Source organism: Hemitrygon akajei, unplaced genomic scaffold (genome assembly GCF_048418815.1).
Source record: "Hemitrygon akajei unplaced genomic scaffold, sHemAka1.3 Scf000045, whole genome shotgun sequence".
NCBI lineage: Eukaryota > Metazoa > Chordata > Chondrichthyes > Myliobatiformes > Dasyatidae > Hemitrygon > Hemitrygon akajei.
Window position 1 is genome coordinate 6,711,003 of NW_027331931.1, and position 16,066 is coordinate 6,727,068.

The 16,066-nt window shown below is 45.5% G+C and overlaps 1 protein-coding gene across 3 annotated transcripts in view; it reads right to left on the reverse strand.

The window, feature by feature from the left end:
- Positions 1-985: 985 nt before the first annotated feature.
- The window catches only part of LOC140720651 (NACHT, LRR and PYD domains-containing protein 3-like), a 44,649-nt gene continuing 29,568 nt past the window's right edge, over positions 986-16,066 (reverse strand). For all 3 annotated transcript variants that reach the window (XM_073035491.1, XM_073035492.1, XM_073035490.1), the window contains 5 exons: positions 3,794-5,531; positions 2,526-2,612; positions 2,204-2,374; positions 1,881-2,048; positions 986-1,716 (listed from right to left, as the gene is read on the reverse strand). In XM_073035491.1, the coding sequence (XP_072891592.1) occupies positions 1,629-1,716; positions 1,881-2,048; positions 2,204-2,374; positions 2,526-2,612; positions 3,794-5,531 (2,252 nt within the window). In that variant the 3' untranslated portion in view covers positions 986-1,628. The remainder of the gene's footprint in view (positions 1,717-1,880; positions 2,049-2,203; positions 2,375-2,525; positions 2,613-3,793; positions 5,532-16,066) is intronic.

Below are 16,066 nucleotides of genomic sequence, written 5' to 3' on the forward strand. Positions count from 1 at the left end.
AAAATAGGGCAAAGTCTGCATAAGTTCCGTAATGGGAAACCTGTTGCAAATTTGAGGATATAACAATCAGCATCAACAAAGGAGGTCAGTGGATTTAGTTTACTTGGTTTTTCAGAGGGTATTTGAGAAGGTGCTGCACATGAGGCTACTTAATGAGATAAGGGCTGGTTGATTTTCAGGAAAGATGATACCATGGAGAGTTTACAAAAATAAATTTAGTCTGTAATTAACTCTGGTGGCCCCATCAGAGGAAAGACATCGAGGCTTTGCAGAAGATACAGCCGGTGCTAACCAGGATGCTTCCTGGAATAGAGAGCATGCACTATAATGAGAATTTGGACATACTGGAGTTGTCGTCTCTGGAGCGGGAGAGGCTAAGAGTAGATCTGCTGAATTTTATACAATTTATGAGAGACATGGATCTACCAGACAGACAGTATTTTCCCCACGGTTGAAATGTCAAATAATAGAGGGCACATTTTAAAGGTGAGATGGGGTAATTCCAAAGGACATGTGAGGTGCAGGGTTTATTCTTTTTTTACACAGACTGCTGGTGTGGGGTGGTGGTAGAGGCAGATTCATTGGGAAGGTTTAAGAGATGTTAAAATAGCCAAGGTTACGGTGTGGAAAAAGATTTCAGGGATAATTTATTTTTACAAAAAGAGGCGTGTGTCTGAAAGCACTGCTGAGGGTGGTGATTGAGGCAGATACATTCAAGACATTTAAGGGACAGTCAGATAGGGAAAGGGATAGCACAAAAAGCAGGGTTATAGGCTGTGCTGTGGTTAAGAATTGGACAGAGCTTGGGAGAGCGGGGGCAGACGGGAAGAAAGCATGGGATCAGCTTGGGTGCTTTAGGGGTTACGAGATCCTGGGTAGCAAACCTCCCTCCGCCTCAGCTGTGCCTCTGCGAGAAGCTCTGGATCGCTGTGGGTGATGGGGTTCCCGAGCAACCTCAAATCAAGTCCTACACCAAGACAGAAAGTTATGGCGATGTATTGATTTTATGATGACAAATGTAAATTAAACAATGTGTAACCTGCTAACTTGCGGGAATAACTAAGCTGTTCCTGATTCACTCAGAGTCAGATACAATTAACTGCCAGGTGACAACGAGTGACCGGTTGAATAATCAGTCCCATTTCTCACCGTCACTCTGCATCGGGGAACCGATGATTATAAAATCACACTTCAGGGCCGTGTCCGGGATCGCTGCAGATCGAGGGTCACTACCAGGGTATTTGTCGATTTAACATGATTATATTGGCCAGACTGCTGAATGTACTGTCCTCAGCAAAGAGAAAAAAGTATTCTCTCCCAGTATATTCCCACCTCAGGACACTGGTGTCCCAGACTGAGTCCCACCTCCTGGCTCTTTCCGTCTGTGTAATTCCCCAAGACCTCATTAAATGAGCACCCAGGACATCCAGCAGAAACAGAGCCGCTGGTCAGAAAGGGGAAATGCATGTCTATGCAAACTCCTCCGACGTCAAAGAGTGCTTGGTTTGAGAAGAGAGCCGTTCGAACCACTGGGAATTAAAACTGGAGCGTTGTCATCAAACGGGAGGGCAGGGAATCGGTCAAAATGTCCCCATCCCACGGGCGGGGATTTTCACACATTCAGATGTTCACAGGTTCACTCTCAGTCCGGGTTTGGGTTCCTGCAGAGATCTCAGTTCCTTCCCCCCGATCTCACTGAACCGATTCCCCCACAGCCTGAAAAAGATGAGAGAATAAAGATGAAATGAACAGATTACACAACAGTGTCAGTAACAGGGGACCTGGGTTAATGTTTCAAAAACGCTGACAAACAAATATCACCGGCGAACCCACAGATCCGCTGATATTTTATCACCGTGAACATTAACAGGAACACTCACTCGATAGAGACCAGACTTGGGACCTTCAGTATGAGGCCACGGAGAGCAGGGATAGATCGGTCCGTGAGCGAGTTTGATCTCAGGGCCAGCTCCGTTAGTGATCGGTTTGTACTGAGAGCGGAGGCGAGATCTTTGGCACCAGAATCTGTGAGACCGACATCCCACAGCCTGGAGATGAGAGAGAGTGAGGGTGAAGGACACAGAGAGACAGGAGATGGTACAAATCCCCAGTGTTTATCAGTAACACAATTACTGATCACATTAATGTTCAGTGTCAGACACCCAGTGACTGTAAGCACAATCTCCCACAGTCTGGTACTTACCACAGTTTCTGTATTTTACACACCGGGTTCGTCAGAGCCGCAGACACCAGTTTCACTCCTGAATCTCCCAGTTTATTAACACTCAGGTTCAGCTCTATCAGTGTTCGGTTTGCACTGAGAGCAGAGGCAAGATCCTCAGCACCAGAATCTGTGAGACCGACATCATTCAGCCTGGGAATGAGAGAGAGAGTGTGAAAGACATACAGACAGGAGACATTGGAAATTACCAGTGTTTATCAGTAACACAATTACTGTTCAGCTTGATGTCCAATGTCTGATACCCAGTGACTGCAAACACGATCTCCCACAGTCTGGTACTTACCGCAGTTTCTGTATTTTACACTCCGGGTTCCTCAGAGCCGCAGACACCAGTTTCACTCCTGTATCTCCCAGGTCATTCCCCCCAAGTCTAAACACAAAGAGACAAACTAATGAACAAAGAGATTGAAACCGTGGGTCTGAGGGAATATCTCTCACTCAGATATTTCAGAAAACATGAAACCCTTCAGTAATTAACTAATCGGAATTCTCATCACTGTCAAATGTCACTATCAAATGTCAGTAATTTAGTGTAACAGGGTGACTCTGTAATTTCCCATATTCTGTCTCCTTCTCCAACAGTTGGTATAGTGTCCCTCATGTGAGAATTACCAAAGGAAACACGGTGGGAAAATTATCCCTACAGGAAGAAGGGGAACAAGGAAGAGGGTTCCCTATAGAGTGATGGGAAATGAGGAAGAGTGATCCTGAGAGGATGATGGGGATGGGGAAGAGAGATCCCACAGGATGAAGGAGGGTGGGGAAGAGTGATCTCATAGGGGGATGGAGGATGGGGAAGAGATAATCCACAGCATGAAGCGGAATGAAGACGAGTGATCGGGGGTTGGAAGAGAGATCACCACAGGGGAAAGGGTGATGGAAGGATGTGGAGAAGCGAATGCACAGGATGAATGGGACTTGTGCAGAGAGGTTCCACAAGAGTATAGCGTTGAGTAAAGATGTTCCCACAAGAGGAGGTGATGCAGAAGTAGATCCATGGGAGAGGTTGGTCTGAACTGAGAAATCAGGAGAAAAGATGCCCACATGGTGACTGGGTATCGGGTATGGAGTATGTCCTGGGTACAGGTGGAGTGATGGCGATAGCAACTTGCAGGGAAGGGCAGAGGAGGACAATCTCACAGTGGTATTTCCCTACCTGTCACTGGGAAAGCCAGCTAACCCTCCCTTGTCCCTCAACGGGAAGAGGGTGTGAAGTTCCTACTCAACTCTTGCAGTCACTGTCGGTGTCGCTGTCAGCAACAGTGAGAAGGAACATTGTCAATAGACGTGTCACAGGAAGCAAGAAACATGGCCATTCCTCTGATTTACTACCATTAAACCAATGGCCGTTGTTCACTGATCTGATGAAGTCTCCAGATCCCATCAGAAAGAACCACAGAACCCTCCTGTCCTTGGGGAATTACTGACCCTTGGTCATTTGTCACAATTTTTCATAATTTGATTTACTCCATTTTTTTCCCAAGTTCCTTTACATTGAAACAACACAATGGAACAGTTTCACATTTCACAGTGAGAGAGAAATCTGGTTACCTCAACTCCTGGCACTTGTGCAGCCCGGTTCCCAGCCGCTGGATTCCTTCACACTGAATTCGGCAGTTCCAAAAATCGAGCTGTTTTATTGTATTACAGAATCCGATGACATGAGACAGGACCGCGCAGTCAATCGGGGTCAGTGGCATTTCACAGAATGAAAGTTTTTCCACAGATCCCAGTGTGGCCTGAGCCAGTCCACGATTCTGAGACTCAAACAGGTAGTGTAATGCGTTCAGGAGCCTCCTTGTATCATCTTCACCAGCAGAGTTATATATCTGGTTTTCAACCTCCTCCTTCACCCAGTCAATCACTCGGCAGGTCGTTTGATGAGGAAATGGGCCCAGAAACTCCTCCAGGCCCCGAGCTGTCATTGGGTTGGAGAGACCAGCAACAAAACGGAGAAATACCTCAAATCGCCCATCTTTCGTGCTGTGGGCTTTAGTGAGGAATTTCAGGATATCCCCAGGATGTGGATTCAGGAATTGTGCGACTGCAGCTACAAACTCTTGGATGGTGAGGTTTGGGAATGTGTACACCACGCTCCGGGCAGAATCCTCTCTCTCCAAAAGCTCCATCAGGAACCCAGACAGGAACTGGGAAGGCTGCAGATTGCAGTTGATCAGGTCTCCATCTGTAAACACAATCTTCTTCTCGGACACTCCTTTGAAGGCCATCTGACCAACCCTGAGTAACACATCACGGGGGCTCTCAATCTCACGGCCGTGGTTTTTCAGGATGTTGTAAATATAGTAGGAGTACAGTTGGGTGATGGTCTTGGGAACTAGCTGTGGGTCCCTGACTCTTTGTGTGAAAAAGGGGCCCAGTGCCAGGGCGAGGATCCAGCAGTAGGAGGGGTTGTAGCTCATGGTGTACAGGATGTCGTTCTCCTTCACATAATTGAAAACAGCTTCCGCCACTGTCTGATCTTCAAAATGTCTGATGAAATATTTCTTCCGTTCCTCATCAACAAATCCCAGGATTTCAGCCCAGACACTGATCTTCGCCTTTTCCAATAAATGTAACGCAGTGGGGCGGGTGGTCACCAGCACTGAACACCCTGGGAGCAGATTGCCCTGGATTAAACTGTACACAATGTCAGACACCTTGCACTTGAATTCAGGATCTGTGCATGTGGACTGAGCCTCTGTGTCTCTCCGACTGTCAGCAAAATCAATTGTGTCATTGAATTCATCCAAACCATCAAATATAAACAGCAATCCCTTTGGGTTCTTCCAGACTTCTCTCAGGAAATTCCCAAAGTAAGGATGCTGATCCAGAATCAGTTCCTTCAGGTTTATTCGACAGTTAATACTGTTTAAATCACGAAATTTGAAACTGAAGACAAACTGGAACTGTTGGTATATTATCCCCGTGGCCCAGTCATAAACAATCTTTTGTACCATTGTTGTTTTCCCGATCCCTGGCGCTCCCGCCACTGCTGCTGAACTCCCAGATTTGGATTTACTCCGGGAAAAGCTGCTCTGGAACAACTGATCACTCCGGATTTTTTCCAGCTCTCCGCGGAGATGTTTCTCTCTACACTCCTCGTGGTCTCTGCCTCTTGCTAGCAGCTCATGTTCCACCAGTGTCCGAACTCGAACAGTAGAAATAACCGTGAGCTCAGCGTATCGATCAACCAGCTGGAAAATCTTCACCTTCTCCGTCATCAGGATCGTGTTCACTTTCAGTATTTCAGTTTCTGCCCGCAGAGTCTCCTTGTGTTTCTGTTGAACATCTTCCATGGGAACAGAGAACATATTCAAGATGTTAAATGGCTCATCTGACAAAGAACTTTATAACTGCATTTCAACATTCAGTGTTTGAGATTACGTGAATAAATTCAATGCTTCCATGGATATTAGGACAGAACGTAAAATTCTGTTCACAGACACCGGCATTGACAGTAACGGATGTCCCTGGAAATGTCCAATCCTCATTTTCTGGTTCTAGTTATTTGTGAAAGTGAACATTCCCCTGATTGCACTTTTTGAGGAAGCTTAAACAAGCATCACTCCCCACTAACATCTTAACTACGTTCTACAGAGGAGTGGTTGAGAGTGTGCTGACCTTTTGCATCACAACCACCAGGTTGTGGAGTACCAACTCCAGCTGCAGTGCTGCCGACAGAAAACCTTGCAGAGGGTTGTTAGGGGAACAGAGAAGGTTATTGGGGTCTCCCTATCTTCTGTCCAAGACGTCTTTCAGAGTCGATGCCTCCAGAAGACACGGTACATCATTAAAGACCCCGCACACCCTCTCCATGAACTGTTTGTTCTTCTGCCATCAGGCAAACGTTACAGGAGCATCAAAACTAAAACCACAAGGCTGCTAAACAGCTTCCTCCCACAGGCAGTCAGATTGCTAAATAGCTGCTCGATCTGACTCTACTTTGGACATTTTTAACTGCACTGGACACTTGTAACTTGATTTTAACTGACATGTGGCTGTTGTGTTTTTCTTTTTATTGTTGTGTTTACTATTTATTGTTGCGTTTGTTATGTTATGATTGCATTGCTCCTGGGAAACGCTGTCTCATTCTGCCCTGCAGAGCTGATGTACAGTTAGAATGACAATAAAGTTTTCGAATCTTGAATATTCTATTGCAATCCTGACTGCACTCCCGTTACAACATTTCACTATATTTAAAGCATTGCTTGCATCATTAACAGACGATGTTAATATTGATCTGGTGTGGAAATATGGAGAGCAGGACACTGTGCATTTTGTCAAAGCTGTACACTGGGGAGTCACAGGTGTCCACTGCTCTTGCATCAAAACAGGAGCAGAATATGCGGGAAATACTCAGGTCGGGCAGCGTCTGGGGGAGAATCACATTGAAGTTGTGGATCGATAACCCATCGGAATGATAAGAAAGAAAATGGGTGCTTTCCAATTCCAATGGGTAGTTTTCAATCGCAGTGATGGAGGATTGATGGAAAGATGAAATCTGTGATAATGGAAGAAACCACAAGCGTCTGTCTCAGTGATGTACATCGTGTCTGTGGGCGAGGGTGGTGAAGTCTTGGCAAATGCTACTCATCAGTCTTGCTCTTGGGGTGTGGGGCGCTGTCTTATGATGTCTCCGTCTGTCAGAGTCGACCGTAGATGTCCTGCCCCTGCAAGCCGGGACACTCCGATATGGAGAGGAAGCTTTTGCCGATGTAGCAAGCTCCCTCTCTCCATGCATCTGATGAACACAAGGGATCGGCAGAGACTGACATAGCTTGGCACCAGAGGTGTCATAGGATATGCCAGTCTGCGTTGAACACCATTTAACACTGACTTAGGGGTTCCAGGTCAAGAATTTTCCCACTGGGTTTACTCCCAAACTCTTCCCCATGAGGGGTACAGTTGCAAGGCAGCGGAGCTTTGAGATCAGAGTTTTCTTGTTCCTGGGTGAGCTGCCAATCACAGCCGATGAGCCCCATCTGAACAAAGCGACTGGCTGTAAGGCATCAGTAACCCACCTTTGCCCCTTCTCCTGTCAGAAGAAACGCTTTACCAGGCTTAGAGGCTGAACCACACGTGAAGGGCAGGAGCTGGACAGAGGCTACTTGCCACTGGGATCATTTAATAGGACGTGGCAGCTCATCCGCACTGCCAACCCCCCGGGTATAACAATCTTAAGCAACCAAGGGGCACTGTATTATTGGCAATCAATCTGTAAATTAGTTTATTATTGTCACATGCACCACTGTAAAATGGAAAACTTTTCTGCATGCGATCCGTACAGATCATCATATCACATCGGTGCAATGAGGTCGTAGAATGAGTCGACTGTACTTCCTTAGAAGGTTGGCGTCATTCAATGTCTGTAGTGAGATGCTGAAGATGTTCTATAGGTCAGTTGTGGAGAGCGCCCTCTTCTTTGTGGTGGCGTGTTGGGGAGGAAGCATTAAGAAGAGGGACGCCTCACGTCTTAATAAGCTGGTAAGGAAGGCGGGCTCTGTCGTGGGCAAAGTACTGGAGAGTTTAACATCGGTAGCTGAGCGAAGGGCGCTGAGTAGGCTACGGTCAATTATGGAAAACTCTGAACATCCTCTACATAGCACCATCCAGAGACAGAGAAGCAGTTTCAGCGACAGGTTACTATCGATGCAATGCTCCTCCGACAGGATGAAGAGGTCAATACTCCCCAATGCCATTAGGCTTTACAATTCAACCGCCAGGACTTAAGAACCTTTTTAAAGCTATTATTAATGCTTTTTGAGATAGTGATTTAGATGCATATCATATTTTTTTACTGAGTTAAGTATTGTATGTAATTAGTTTTGCTACAACAAGTGTATGGGACATTGGAAAAAAAAAGTTGAATTTCCCCATGGGGATGAATAAAGTATCTATCTATCTATCTATCTATCTATCTATCTATCTATCTATCTATCTATCTATCTATCTATCTATCTATCTATCTATCTATCTATCTATCTATCTATCTATCTAGAAGGAAAAATGGAACAGGATAGTTCAGGGAAACAGTGTTTCAGTTGCCGAGAAAATGCAGTGCAGGCAGACAATAAGGTAGAAGGTCAAAGGATCATTGGGAGGTCAGCGTTGAGTTTTTTTTTGGGACGATGTCCCTAAACTGTAGAATTCAACACCTAAAACTACAGTACTGTGCAGAAGTCTGAGGTGTATATTAGGACTGACACATTTTGTCTTTCATTTTCTAGTTTGCACTTTATCCCGTTGTGATGCGTTTTGAAAGGCATCGTCTGGATGAAAGGTGCTTTATAAATAAGTTATTATTATTATTATTATTATTATTGTTATTATTATTATTATTATTATTATTATTATTATTATTATTATCATCATCATCATCTTAGCCTAAACTGGTAAAACCTGAGGTACAGGCATAGCCAAGCACACTCATGTCTCAATTGATAGGAGAATTCTGACTATTCTCGTGGTGTATAGTGTTGAGGGTTTTCGAAGATTTACACAAGTATTGCCGTGTGGGCCTAATTTATTAATACTATTCTGTAAAGCCTTTAGGATGATACCAGTTAATGATATTACGATTGGGATAACGAATACCCTGTTCGTCTTCCATAGTCATTCATTTTGTCCTTTTAATTCAACATATTTCTGGCATTTTTTTACTAATTCATTTCTGTAAGCTATGTGTGTTTGGAATGGCTATATATATTTAAAAAGTTGCTTTTGCTTGTTTATTCTGTAAAATTACATCCGAACGCATATCATGGATTACGCTATCTGAAATAATGATCGGACGCAGTATGATATGAAGGACTCCGATAGGACTCTAAAAGTGGAGCAGGCTTGTACTTACTGCAAGTTGTGGTGTTTTTCATCAGTTGTAGTTTAAGCAATGTTTTTGTGAACGTTGTCTACCACTTGACTGTGCTTGTGCAAGTAATGAGATTCAGTTAAACTACTGCAGGATCTTGTAAAGTCGGATTGTTTCTGGTTTCTCGTAATTTTCAGCATTTATCGTCATGAACCTATTGGTCGTTTATTCTGTATTTTTGATAACTACATGTGTTAACAACCTTGTCCTGTATTGCGACAATGATCCCTTCTGTTTCTGGGAAGAGTTCTCCAACTCTGAGCCAAGGGCTCGACGCTTCCTTGTCGACATCTAGTCGGCTCAGATCGTGTGGCTGTCTTCCACGGGGAGTCAGACTCTTCCATTGGTTAGCGTTTTATGACAGTTTCTTCATGTTTTATGGGTTAAGCCTTCATTTTCGTTCAGTGATGTGTACCCCTTATTGGATTTGCATATGCTTGTACGGAGTGCTGAATCCTGCTTGCGTTATAAAAATATGTCAATAGAGCTAATTGTGGATTTCAGAAAAGGCGAGATGAGGGAACACAACACACCAGTCCTCATAAAGTTATCTGATGTGGAAAGAGTGAACAATTCCAAATTCCTGGCTGTCAGTATCTCCCACTATCTAACCTGGACCCAATATATCGATGCAGCTACAAAGAAGGCACAACAGTGACTATATTTCATCAGGAGTTTCCAACATCACTCGAATATTTCTACAGGTGTAACTTGGAGAGCATTGTAACTGGCTGCATCACCGTCTGGTTCATGGGGACTACTGCACACGATCAGAGTAAGGCGTACACTCAACGATTCAGAACAACTTCTCCTCTGCCATCCAGTTTCTGAATGGACATTGGACCCATCGATACTGTTTCACTAATCTCTTTTTAAATTTCTATTTCTGCACTACTTATTTAGTTTAATATTTCATATAATCACACAGACATGGATAGCTCTATATGTTCAACTTCCAGGCCCTGAAGCCGCTTTGCTGCTCAGCCAGATCCACCGTCTGACAGGCCACATGTCTCGCAGGGATAACTCCAGGTTACCGAAAGCAGTACTCTACGGAGAACTCTCTCAGGGCAAGAGAGATCGTGGTGCCCCGCGCAGGAGGTACAAGGACCAAATTAAGCAGAGGCTCTCTCAGGCAAATATGGAGGTCAATGAGTGGCAGCCGCTGATCCACGGAAAAACCAAGAATTTTGAGGAACCCAGAAGAGCGACTGCTGAAAAGAAGAGGGGATGCAAGAAGGATCCAACTATCCAAGCGCCTGCATCCCAGCTGCCCCTCTGTCCCAACTGCTCCCGGGTCTGCAGATCCAGAATTGGCCCCTACAGTCACCAACAATCGTGTCGTCATCCAGTGCCACCACCCTCCCCCCCCCCACCTCCCCCCCTACACACACACAGACACAGACACAGACACACACACACACACACACACACACACACACACACACACACACACACACACACACACACACACACACACACACACACACACACACACATTTGGGAAGAGAACAGGATTTAGGGTATGTTTCATGATCATTAATGCTTGGTGGAACCCCGGAATGCCCATTCCCTCAAATCCTTTTGTTCCCCGGATCTGGAGTACCTGGTGCTGCTGTATAAACCTTTCTGGCTACCAAGGGAGTTCCCGGCTGTTATTATCACAACTGTGTAATAACAACATCCCCCAGTTGTGTGTTATTGTCACAGAGGGGGGATGCTTCCCTTCAGAAATCGGTCAGGACTTCCCAAACCACAACATTTGTATCAACAGTTCCGTGTAAACAGCACTTGCCGTGTGACCGACCGCTTACAATGCCGGTGATCAGCAGGAGCTCAAGAAATTCAGCTCTGATCTGTGCAAAGTCATCCAGGCAGCGAAACGACAATACAGAGATCGCATTCAGGCACAACTCTCCACCAACAACACACACAGCTTATGGCAAGCTCTGCACCCCAATGCAGACTTCAGAGCTAAGTGCAGTGGTGCTGCCAACATCGCTCCCTGTCTCCCAGAGGATCTAAGCCTCTTTACGCTCGGTTTGATATCGCCAACACTGAGACCCCGAGGAGAGCCGACAAAGCGACCTGCACATTGGCCATCTCTGAGGATGAAGTTCGCAGATGTTTCCAACGAGTGGACAGTCGCAAGGTTGAGGGACCGGACGGCGTCCCAGGGCGGGTACTCAGGATGCGCGCGGCACAAGTGGCAGGTGTATTTACGGATATTTTTAATCACACCCTCTCCCAGTGAAGAGTTCCCTCCTGCTTCAAATCATCCACCATTGTTCCTGTACCTAAAACGACTAAGGCAACATGCCTGAACGTTTGAGTCCTGTCGCACTCACCTCAGTAATAAGCAAATGCTTTGAGAGGCTGGTCAAGGACTGCATCTGCAGCTTGTTACCACCCACACTGGACCCCCTACAATTCACCTACCGACACAACCGATCAACAGATGACACAATAGCCACTGCTCTGCACACCTCCTTAAACATCTGGAGAAGAGGGATGCTTATGTGAGAATGATGTTATTAGACTACAGTTCAGCATTCAACACCATAGTTCCTTCCAGGCTCGACAAGAAGCTCAGAGACCTCGGCCTTGACCCTGCCTAGTGCAGCTGGATCCTGGACTTCCTGTCAGATCGCCGGCAGGTGGTAAGAGTGGGCTCCCTCATCTCTGCCCCTCTGCCCCTCAACACAGGAGCCCCTCAGGGCTGTGTCCGAAGCACCCTCCTTTACTCTCTGTATGCGCATGACTGTGTCGCCACCCACAGCTCCAATCTGCTAATTAAATTTGCTGAGTATACTATATTTATTGGCCAAATCTCAAGTAATAACGACGCAGCCTACACAGAAGAAGTCATCAGCCTGACACAGTGGTGTCAAGAAAACAACTTCTCCCTCAATGTCGCAAAGACAAAGGAGCTGGATGCAATGTCGCAAAGACAAGAGGAATGGAGATAGGCTAACCCCCACTGATATCAATGGATCTGGGGTTGAGACAGTGAACAGCTTTAAGTTCCTTGGCATTCACATCACTGAGGACCTCACGTGGTCTGTACACATCAATTGTGTGGTGAAAAAAGGCACAACAGCACCTCTTTCACCTCAGATAGAACCATGGAACCGTAGAACATTACAGCACAGCCCTTCCTGACTGTGCCAAACCATTTTTCTGCCTAGTCGCACTGACCAGCACCTGGCCCATATCCCTCCATACATCTCTCATCCATATACCTGTCCAGGTTTTTCTTAAATGTCAAAAGTGAGCCCGCATTCACCACTTCAGCTGGCAGCTCATTCCACATTCCCACTCCTCTCTGCGTGATCCCTTTAAACTTTTCCCCCTTCACCCTTAACCCATGACCTCTGTTTTTTTTCTCCCCTAGCCTCAGTGGAAAAAGCCTGCTTGTATCCCCTCTACCTATACCCATCATAATTTTAAACACCTCTATCAAATCACTTCTCATTCTCCTACATGCCAGGGAATAAAGTCCTAACCTATCCAAACCTTCTCTGTAACTCAGTTTCTCAAGTCCGGGCAACATCTTTGTAAACCTTCTCTGCACTCTTTCAACCTTATTAATATCCCTCCTGTAATTCGGTGACCAAAACTGCATACAATACCCCAAATTCGGTCTCGCTAATGTGTTATACAACCTCACCATTACATTCCAACTCTTATACTCAGTACTTTGATTTATAAAGGCCGATGTACCAAAAGCTCTGTTTACGACCCTATCTACTTGTGACGCCACTTTTAGGGAATTATGTATCTATACTCCCAGATCCCTCTGCTCTACTGCCCTCCTCTGTGTTCTGCCATTTACCTTGTATGTTCTAATTTGGTTTGATCTTCCGAAGTGCAATACCTCACACTTGTCCGCATTAAAATCCATCTGCCATTTTACATCCCATTCCCCCAACTGGTCCAGATCCCTCTGCAAGCTTTGAAAACCTTCCTCACTGTCCACTACACCTCCAATCTTTGTATTATTAGCAAATTTGCTGATCCAATTTGCCACATTATCATCCAGATCATTGATATAGATGACAAATAACAATGGACCCAGCACTGATCCCCGTGGCACATCACTGGTCACAGGCCTCCACTCAGAGTAGCAATCTTCAACTACCACTCTCTGGCTTCTTTCATTGAGCCAATGTCTGATGCAATTTACTACCTCTCCATGTATACCTAGCGACTGAATCTTCCTAACTAACCTCCCATGCGGGACCTTGCCAAAAGCCTTTCTGAAGTCCATGTATATAACATCCACTGCTTTCCCTTCATCCACTTTCCTGGAAACTTCCTCGAAAAGCTCTAATGGATTGGTTAAACATGACGCATAAAGCCATACTGACTTTTTCTAATAAGTCCCTGTCTACCGAAATACCTGGAGACCTTATCTCTTAGTATTCCTTCCAATAATTTACCTACTACCGATGTCAAACTTACCGGCCTATAATTTCATGGCTTACATTTTGAGCCTTTTTTAAACAACAGAACTACATGAGCTATCCTTCAATCCTCTGGCACCCGGTCCGTGGATATCGACATAATACTTATGCCAGGGCCACTGCAATTTCAACATTAGTTTCCTCCAAGGTCCGAGGGAATACCCCGTGAGGTCCTGGGGATTTATTTACTCTGATTTGCCTCAAGACAGAAAGTACCTCCTCCTCTTTAATCTGCATAACTTCCATGACCTCCCTACTTGTTTGCCTTGTTTCCATAGACTCCATTCCAGTTTCCTTAGTAAATAGAGATGCAATATACCCATTTAAGATCTCCCCCATTTCTTTTGGTTCCATACATAGCCGACCACTCTGATCTTCAAGAGGACCAATTTTATCCCTTACTATCCTTTTGCTCTTAACATACCTGTAGACGTTCTTAAAATTATCGTTCTCCCTGACTGCCAAAGCAACCTCATGTCTTCTTTTAGCCCTCCTGATTTCTTTCTTAAGTATTTTCTTACTCTTTGTATACTCCTCAAGCATCTTACTTCCTCCCTGTTGCCTATACATGTTATACATCTCTCTCTTCTTCTTTATCAGAGTCCCAATATCCCTCGATAACCAAGGCTTTTTATTCCTATTCTTTACGCCTTCAACCATGACAGGAACATACAAACTCTACACTCTCAAAATTTCTCCTTTGAAGGCCTCCCACTTACAAATCACATCATTGCTAGAGAACAACCTGTCCCAATCTACGATTTTTAGATCCCTTCTCATTTCTTCAAATTTGGCCTTTTTCAGTTTTAGAACGTCAACCCGAGGACCAGATCTATCTTTATCCATGATCAAGTTGAAACTAATGACGTTATTATCACTGGAAGGAAAGTGTTCCCCGATACACACTTCCGTCACCTGCCCTAACTCATTTCATAATAGGAGATCTAATATTGCATCCTCCCTAGTTGGTACATCTATATATTGATTTAGAAAACTTTCCTGAACACATGTTGCAAACTCTAACCCATCTAGACCTTTAACAGGATGGGAGTCCCAAGCAATGTGTGGAAAATTAAAATCCTCTACAATGACAAATTTCTGTCTCCTGCAGTTGTCTGTTATCTCTCTGCAAATTTGCTCCTCCAAATCTCGCTAACTATTGGGTAGTCCATAATACAACCCTATTAATGTGGTCATACCTTCCGGTTTCTCAGCTCCACCCATAGGGCCTCAGTAGACAAGCCATCTAATCTATCCTGCCGAAGCACTGCTGTAATATTTTCCCTGACTAGCAAAGCCGCCACCCACGCTTTATCCCTCTGTCTCTATCACGTCTGAAACATTGGAACCCTGGAACATTGAGCTGCCAGTCCTGCCCCTCCTGTAGCCAAGTTTCAGTAATGGCTATGATGTGATAATTCCATGTGTCAATCCAGGCCCTCAGCTCGTCTGCCTTTCCTGCAATACTCCACGCTTTGAAATATACACACCTCAGAATATTATTACCACAACCCACAACCTTGCTATTTGTGGCTTTGCATGAACTACCACCATTATTTATGTTTACCACCGTTCCACTATCTACTCTGGCACTCTGGTTCCCATCCCTCTGCCAATCTAGTTTAAACCCTCCCCAATAACACTAGCAAACCTCCCTGCAAGTATATTGGTCCCCTTGTAGTTCAGGTGTAACCCGTCTCTCTTGTACAGCTCCCACCTGCCCCAGAAGAGGTCCCAATGATCTAGAAATCTGAAACCCTGCCGCCTACTCCAGTTTCTCAGCCACGTGTTCATCTGCCAGAGCATCGCACTCTTACCCTCACTGGCACGTGGCACAGGAAGCAATCCGGAGATTACTACCCTCTATGTCCTGTTTTTCAACTTCCTACCAAGCTCTCTGTACTCACTCTTCAGGACACCCTGACTCTTTCTACCTATGGCATTGGTACCGATGTGTAGCACGAAATTTGGCTGATCACCCTCCCACCTCAGAATACTGTGCAGGCGATCAGAGACATCCCTGACCCTGGCACCCGGGAGGCAACAAACCATCCGGGAGTCTCTGTTACGACATTAGAATCTCCTGTCTGTACTCTTGACTATGGAGTCCCCTATCACTACCGCTCTCCTCTTCTTCCTCCCCCCGTTCTGCACTGCAGCACCAGATTCAGTGCCAGAGATCCGGCTGCCGCAGTTTGTCCCAGGCAATCCTTCCCCCCAACAGTATCCAAATTGGTATACCTGTTCTGGAGGGGAATGGCCACAGGGGAACACTGCAGTAACTGCCCTTTCCCCTTCCCTCGCCTGACGGTAACCCAATTACCTGTGCCCTGTTCCTTAGGTGTAACTACCTCCTGGAAGCTACTATCTATAAACTGCTCAGTCTTTCGAATGATCCGGAGGTCATCCAGCTCCTGCTCCAGTTCCCTAACGCGGTCTGTTAGGAGCTGCAGCTGGGTGCACTTCTTGCAGGTGTCGTTGTCAGGGACA